Source organism: Echinops telfairi, unplaced genomic scaffold (assembly GCF_000313985.2).
Source record: "Echinops telfairi isolate 266 unplaced genomic scaffold, ASM31398v2 ScPeMD7_2;HRSCAF=8, whole genome shotgun sequence".
Classification (NCBI taxonomy): Eukaryota; Metazoa; Chordata; class Mammalia; order Afrosoricida; family Tenrecidae; genus Echinops; species Echinops telfairi.
Genome location: NW_022103898.1, coordinates 61201946 through 61210497, shown reverse-complemented (window position 1 = coordinate 61210497; position 8552 = coordinate 61201946). Strand labels below are relative to the sequence as shown.

The 8552-nt window shown below is 40.2% G+C and overlaps 1 protein-coding gene across 2 annotated transcripts in view; it reads right to left on the bottom strand.

The window, feature by feature from the left end:
* Positions 1-267: 267 nt before the first annotated feature.
* The window catches only part of TSPAN8 (tetraspanin 8), a 46993-nt gene continuing 38708 nt past the window's right edge, over positions 268-8552 (bottom strand). For both annotated transcript variants that reach the window (XM_045290999.1, XM_045290997.1), the window contains 2 exons: positions 5683-5766; positions 268-1326 (listed from right to left, as the gene is read on the bottom strand). In XM_045290999.1, the coding sequence (XP_045146934.1) occupies positions 1273-1326; positions 5683-5766 (138 nt within the window). In that variant the 3' untranslated portion in view covers positions 268-1272. The remainder of the gene's footprint in view (positions 1327-5682; positions 5767-8552) is intronic.

Below are 8552 nucleotides of genomic sequence, written 5' to 3'. Positions count from 1 at the left end.
TGGGGACCTCTTCTTGTCTCTCTGCCTTCACCTTCCTGCCGGCTAGTGATGCTGAGACCTGCTCGAGCCCTGAAGATGCACCAATCGTGATTGCATCCACAAGATTTTGCACCCACCAGTCTGCGGCCTTCCTGCATCATTACAAGTTGCTTCATGAGTCTGAAGAGGGAGTTATGGACTACACTGGGATTTATGGGCTAGTATCAGAATTATGGACTTGAGGTGGACTGGGCTGGAATGTTTTTCTTATATACAATTGCTTCTTGATATAAAGCTCTTTCTTATACATGCACATATACTTATACAAATGAGTCCCTCTGGATTTGTTTCTCTAGTCACCCACCTAACACACCTGGTTTTATAAAATTTGCCAATTTCTACTGTGTGGTGGATTTCAAACTACCAGTGTGATGTCACTGGTGTACATGTGACCTGCCAGGGCAGTGCAAGCCAACTCCAGCACATCACAAGGGAAGGGTGTGAAGGAGGCTTCTGGGGGCTGGAAATGTCCTGCATTTTCATCTGGCCGTGGCTGTATGGATGTAGATAGACATAGTCACAGAGTTATACCCTTAAGGTTTGTTCACTTTACTATATGTGTGTTAGACCCGAACACGAGGTAAAATTTTTAAAAGTCTACGAGAACTACAATGATAAAAGAAAGGACAATTGTTATATGGCAAAAGAAGACCGAAAAGGTACCAGAAAGCCAATGGGTAGGAGGTGGGCCCTCTGGTCTACTTGTCCCCACCATAAATATGGAGCAGATGAGAGATGACGTTGGGGGTCACTTGTGTACAACAAAGAGATGATGGCTCTTTGGACTGGGCCACTCACAGTTACTCAGCTTCAGACTTCCTTTATCTCATCCCCAGCGATTGATACATAGAAAAGAGTATTGCTTCTGGAAAAGGTCATGGTAACTAACGATAGCTCTGTCACCTGGAGATGAAGATTGCGCCGCTGGATGGCTCCAGTGGAATGTTTTAAGCATAGTACCACCTAGACACAATGATTGGACATGAAAAGGAGCCAATGTAAACAATGCTGTTTTTATTTTGAGTAAAGATGCTTATAATTTCATATGATTTTCTTTACGTCACTTAAATTTTAAATATGCTTGATATACCTGGAAGATACCTGTGGTCTGGCTAAATGAGATATTTTAATAGTGCAATTACTACCTATATTCACAGCATTCATATCCTTAAAATTACAAACCCAGGCAACATTTAAGGAGGTCTTCCTAGGGATATGATGAGGCGTCCAGATTCATTTTCCCCCGATCTGGCGGACCAAGACCATGGAAAATATCATACCAAGTACCTAAAAAGTAAAATAAGAAGATTAACAGGAAAAATAAAATAAGTTATAGATTCTGCTACTGACAGATTCTAATCTTCTTTATCTAAGTCATCTCTCTCATGAAATTTGAGACCCTAATGGGACTAAAGAGTATTGAGAATGTTCTCTGAATTTTTTGTGTGTTTTTTTAATCATGGTTTTCAACTGACCAATCAGCTTTTGACTGGCCCTATTTGATTATAAGAGATCAGCTGTCCCTGAAGCACCCCACCCACCTTCTTCAGTGCTTCAGGGATGCATCTGCCCAGTAGCGCAGGGGAAATCAGTCTTTTGAGGGTTAAGTGCACCTGCCTGTTTATACCTTACCTAGGTTATAGACACATCTGCATATAAATCAAGGAGTCTAGAATTTCTCCTGCCACAGTTCAGGCAGTACCAAGAAGAAATATATATCTGCTCCTGTTTCAGTTTTGTTTGTTTTTTTTAAGTAAAATCAAAACTTATAAATCTGCTCAAGAATTTGGTTTGAAGTAAAAAGGCACAGGTAAAATCTGGAGCATAATGTTCGTCTCCTTATATAGCTATCCCAAGAATAAGAGACACCACTGCCCCGCCCCCCATTTGCCCTACTTGGCTTGGCTGTTGGTGGTGTGCATGCTGTGGCTTTGATCTAGCAATGACAGAAGGGACCAGTGGTGATAGTAACTGGAAGACTCTCCCCTGTCACGGGAGGAGGGTAGGGTCCCATCTATGTGGGGTCCTCTCAAGGCCTTCAAGTCTACTGAGACTGCCTACTAATGCAGTCCTGGAAATCCATCTCAAAGAAGAGCAGCTGCCCAAGAGGGTTCCTTCTTCAAAATAACAAGGGACCAATTTTCTAAAAAGGGACACATTTTTCACATGGATGTTCTTAAAGTCGGTCGTAAAAATGTCTTTTTGCTTTAATCCTAAGTCTTAAAGTTGAGGGACAATTATCAGGAAAGAAAAAAATGGCCAAAATAATGAGATCCAGACACTATCTATTTCCACCTTCTGAAATAGAAGCCCACCCCTTATCAGCATTATTAACCCGCTTTCTTGCATTTCACTGCCTCTGAAGAGAACTTATCATTACTTAGAAAAATGGCAAATAATTAGGACAACCTCCATATTATAATGTTAGGACTCGTGATGCTTAAACGTGACTACTGGTTCCCACATTCTGTCACAGTCTTCCAAAAATTCTAAAGTTATCATTTTCTCTCTGCTTTATTCCTGGACCTCCTGTCCCACCCGAGTGATGGGTTTACTCTACAAAGTAATGAGAATCAACATTAATGACTTATTTTGTTAGAGAGGAGAACAAGTGCTTGTGTGAGTGAGTGTGAGTGTGAGTGTGTGTGTGTGTGTGTGCACGTGTGCGCGCTGCTACAAGGAGTTTTGATGGACTATTTACTTAACTCCAAATAATGAGAATGCTGGAAATGACTATAGAGAAAATATTCTTATAAAGTAAACCATTGGGTCTCGGGGAGGAGGCAAGCCAGTCAGGGTGCGATGTAGCAACAATGAAAAATACAACTTTCCTCTAGTTCCTAAATGTTTCCTCCCCGCTCCCACTATCATGACAGGAATTCTACCTTGCAAGTCTGGCTAGAACAGAGGATGTACACTGGTACAGATAGGAACTAGAAACACAGGGAATCCAGGGCGGATGAGCCCTACAGGACCAGTGGTGTGAGTGGCAATACTGGGAGGGTGGAGAGAGAGTGGGTTGGAAAGAGGAAACGGATTACAAGGAACTATATGTGACCTCCTCCCTGGGGGATGGACAACCGAAAAGTGGGTGAAGGGAGACGTCGGACAGGGCAAGATATGACAAAATAGCAATTTATAAATTATCAAGAGCTCATGAGGGAGAGGGGACCAGGAAGGGAGGGGAAAATGAGGACCTAATGCCAGGGGCTTAAGTGGAGAGGAAATGTTTTGAGAATGATGAGGGCAATGAATGTACAAATGCGCTTTACCCAATAAATGTATGTATGGATTGTGATGAGTCGTATGAGCCCTAATAAAATGATTAAAAAAAATAAAGTAAACCATTTTGCACATATGAAATACATCCTATCTGAGAAGACCCCTCAGGCTTGCAGGCTTCAACAGAGCCTTGAAAAGAGATACTCGTCCCCCGCATCAAGGTGTAGACTCAGGCGCTCAATGGCATTAGCATTTGTCTTCCAATGACATTCCCTGTGGAGATGGACTGGGTGCATGTGTTCACAAGAAGACATCTGCTCTGCTTGCTTTGGAAGCATTGACTAGGGAGTGTGTTCTTCATATTTCCTTGATCTTTGGAAGCAGAGAAGGAAAACATGGCAGAGTCTTAGGAAAGTAGTGTTGATGACGTTGTGTGACATTGAGTCACACCGCACTCATAGAGACCGTACAGGGCAGAGTCGAACTGCCTACAGCATTTCCAGAGTTGCAATCTTCGTGAAGGGTGGCAAGCTGGTTAGTGCCGGAGGGACGACTACCTCATTCTCCGGGAAGGATGAGCTAGGCTTGCCTTGGGCTTTCTGGCTCCTTACTAACCGTCACTTGTGCCACATAAGGCCAGAGAGGAATTTAATGTTTCTGAATGGTCATGTATGTCACTGGCGGAATTTTCCAGCCAGTCATAAGAAAAAGGAGAATCACAACAAACAAGATTGTTGAAAACTGATTCCCTCTGGATCAAGTGAATCAGTCCTGATATGAAACATCCCCCCATGGAGTGCCTAGTGAGTCCATGCCACCCACCTTTACTCTAGCAGCCAAGCACTGAATCACTGCGCATCTGGAGCTATGTCTAGTAGCTATGCAGGCTCTACCTTTGTGTAGCTTGATTATCAGAAGATTATTTCAAAGCTTCCTTTTGAACAAAAGGGAAGTGAATCAAGTTTTCTTTTTTCCAGTTCCTATGGAGTGAGTAGGAATTAAGCAAAATTTCAAGCAGTTTTGAGTCACCTACTTACCGTATCCACAGATAGTCTAGAAATCGCACGTCACTAATAAACCTGGCACAGTGGGTACACATTCCCTGCAGCATGTGCATGTCTGGTGCATTTACAAAGGTATCATTGTATATGCATGCTCACCTCCATGGACATTCACTCCTTTTTCTAAATTAGCATATACCCGAGCACAAAGCAGAGGGGAAGGGGCATTTTACAAAAGGCAGAATCAAGAGAAACAGACCTGTAGAAACACCATTTGTCTTAGATCAGATCTCAGGCATAAAGAAAGACAACCAAAAAAAAAAAAGAAAGACAACCATACTAGTAGGAGATGTTTCATATCAGGGCCGATTCCATTGATCCAAGGGAATCAGTATTCAACAATCTTGTTTGTTGTGATTCTCCTTTTTCTTATGACTGGCTGGAAAATTCCGCCAGTGACATACATGACCATTCAGAAACGTTAAATTCCTCTCTGGCCTTATGTGGCACAAGTGACGGTTAGTAAGGAGCCAGAAAGCCCAAGGCAAGCCTAGCTCATCCTTCCCGGAGAATGAGGCAGTCGTCCCTCTGGCACTAACCAGCTCCCGAGGCAATCCCAGGAAGGCAGTGCACATCATCAGCCAAAACTAATGTCCTAAAATGAGACTGTGAGCAAAATTACCCCCTTGATATCTGAATTACACCTCGGAGGATTTCAAAGGTGCCTCTCTGAAACAAATGTGTTTAATTTCCTGGGTAGAGATGTTTAGGCCATAAGAAAAAAGACTCTGGGTTGTAAAAGCCCCTAAGATTAAAAGAAAAGAAAAGAAAAACCCTAGAGAAGATTTGTTTTTCAACATGAAGAATCAAATTGAGAGTAATTAGTCTCAAACAGATCCTCTTTGAAAACTTTTCCAAACGCACCGGCCTAGCTTCCGCTGAGCAAACGAAGAAGCCCGACAAGTGCCGCGATGGACTCCATGGTAGCGGCTGGGTCTTTAGCTTGTCCAGCTTCGATCACAGCTCAGCTTTTGTTTGTTTCAGAATCAGGAAGAGAGCTTAGAAATTGTAACATATTTTGCATTTTTAAAAGTGTGTTTTCTTATAATTTCAGGAAACTGTACCTCTTGTGCTGATGTGTGGGGAAAAGTTATCTGGGCATAAGAATTGCGTGGAAATTAGAAGGAATTCTATATCCATCCCAGGAGAGAAGGCAAGCCAACCTAATACCATGCGCCCCACGCCGTTGATAGCGCTGTGAATGCTTTCCCAGATTCATTCTGACTTTGGGTCCTAGTGCCCCAGCGATTTTCTAAAGCACCTGCTGTTTATTCAGCTCACCCTAAATATTTGTTATAAAAGTCAATAAACAAAAGGATGAATGATTGGAGAGAGTTAATAATGCAAGATCATACTCTACCTCAACAAAGGCCAATCCAAATGCTATTCCAATAACTATAATAAGATATTTTTTGAAAATCTGTTTTATAGCAGGAGCACATGCCTGTTAAAAAAAATGAAAAGTTACTTTTAATGAAATGTTGACTTTATTATCATTTAAAAATTTATTGCATTGGTGGACTGTCTAAATAACTACCAAGGAACGTAAGCCCCAAAGGAATTCAATTGTATCTTCCATGGCTCTCCAGCCCCAGCCCCACACATTTGAACTACTGTGATAACTTTCAAACCTTAAAAATCAGTTGAAGAGCAACAGTTTTGTTGCAGCTAATGAACTGTAGGATTTATGGGTCTTTCATTATAAATGATGATTTTATCTTGACATTGGATTATTCATCTTTGAGTTGAAATTGCCTAATGCTTTTATTTCTTTGATTTATAAACTGCACAGCAAGCTTCCAGATTGAAATGTTTAGGTAATACTGGTGCAAATTTCCATTTTTAAAATAAAAGGTCTTAAAAATTCCTTAATAATATTTACCAGTTATAAGTTTCTTAAAAAGGAATACAAAATCGTTAAGTCTTTATAAGGTTTCCAAATAGATTTGGCCTACAGCATGCATTTCAGAAAAGACTAGTATAAAGACTCAGCACACCCTTGACAATTATAAACTTCTGTACAATAGCCCATCATCCAGGATAGAGTGGAGAAATCTACTCTTGCAGCCCCCCTGGATAGTTCCAGCACCCCACCCCACTCCAGGGATGGTATCATTCACTTTAAAGAGCACTGCTCTGGATAGAAGAGCAAATTTAGAAATTTGCCTCTCTGTACACTTTTTGAAATGTATTCAAATCAGCATGAACTTCCAATCTTAAAACATTTTAGATCCATTCTAAAAATTCCAATATACATTTCAAGGATAATTACAAAATGGGGCCATGATTCCGAATGTAATGATGGTATGACCTGTATTGTCAAAAACTACACCATTTCTGGTAAGAGCCCCCAATAAAATGATTTATATTAAAAAATACACCACCCCATGCTAAACATATGTGTGCAAAAGGACATTTGTTAAATTAAAAAAAGAACAAGTTCTTCATAGGGATGCTGAGCTAGACAGTCTTCACCCCTTGATCCATGGATATAATGGATTTCCCCATTCACAACTTTTCTAGAGCGTTAAACATTAGAGGAAACCACGGTGTACTGGGGATTACCTATGAGAGTCATGATTATATCTTCTGAGTACTCATTCAGTCTAAGGCTTTACTCCACCCCATTGTCAGCCCACTCATCCGACTTGGCAAAAGAGAGGGGTGGAAAATATAAAATGTGAATTATGGTTATTCCAGAATTCTTATTTTTCCAAATATCTTGCAAATAACACAAGATACACAGAAATATTTTATGAATTTAAGATCTTTTCCTGGGACACTGGGACAGCTCTCAGCCTACAGTCAGTTAAGCTAGTAGTCTACAGCTTCGAGGACATATCTATTACTTTTATAGATTGTGTTGGTTGCTTTTCAAAGTCTATCTGGAGGGGAAACATCTTAAGGTTGAATCTTTTACAGAATACTAATAGCTATCTGTAATTTAATTTACTAATTTCCTCATTAGCCTAACTAAAACCTAATTTAGTTATACTTATTTATTTCCCTATTCTTTGTGGATAGCATGTCACTAAAATTAGTTATGGAGCAGAGAAGCTGGAATACATATAAAAGTATAAAAATGTCTAATTTTATTACTTTGGCAATGAAATATCCTAATAAGGTCACAGTCTGGTAGATAATGTCTCCCCCATGAGTTACTGTAAATATTAGTGGCATAAATTACTCTTCAGAGCAGAGCTGCTCACATTTTGATAAGAGTTTTGAAAGGGATGTGAACAGTCAGGAGGAAGAAAGTTTCCCTTGAAACCCTCTCTCCTTCCTTTTATATAGTAATCTCACTAGACATCCATAAACTAAAACATTGCAAGCTTGAAAATAACTTCCAGCGATTACAGCAATTTGTATTTCATGAATTATAATAACTTTTAGGTGTCTCTCTCAACAGGGTTACCAAAGTTCTGAATCTTGTCACATTCTTGCAAGGCTCTGTTTGGCACAAGAATGAAATAAAGGAATTAGACATTTTTGAGGAAAGTAGCTTATGTGAAGACTGGAGTAAGGAACAGAGGTCATGACCTCAGGGAGAATAGTTAGAAGGACTCCCATAACTGACCCTTCTCTGAGTTTATTAGCTGCCCATTGGACTGAAGTTGCTTAAAAATTATAGCACCGTCCTCCTTGTTAGAGTACCAGCTTTGCTGTGTGAAAGCAAAGCACTGTGTCCTGTTCAGAGATGGATCTCTGTTCTTTAGTGCCCAGTAAAAGGCATACAGGAGGTAATCAATAAATATTTGGCACATTAATAACTAATAGAAATATGACATTGACATTGAAAAGATTACTCTAAATTTATAACATAAAAAATGCAAGTGTGTGGGTTTGTTTTTTCCCCCCAATTGTTTTAAATGTCAGGCTTAACTTCTCCATGGGGCAATGACTATGCATTGTCAGCTACCCTGAATATTCACAACCTCAATCTTTGAAGGCCAAATCCTATCTTTAGACTGATGCAATTAGTTAGAAAATGAACCTTCAATTAAAAAAGAACTTAGGGTTTAAAAATTAAAGCACACATGTTGGTTAAACAAAGAACTTAGGATAAAATCGAAGAAACGAGAAAAACGATGACGAGAGAATCCAGAGAAGAGAAAATAAGTCACATATCACACGTTCTGGCTGTTTCCCACGACAAGTCACGTATGTGACCCGATAAGTCACATATCACACGTTCTGGCTGTTTCCCACGACAAGTCACTTATGTGACCC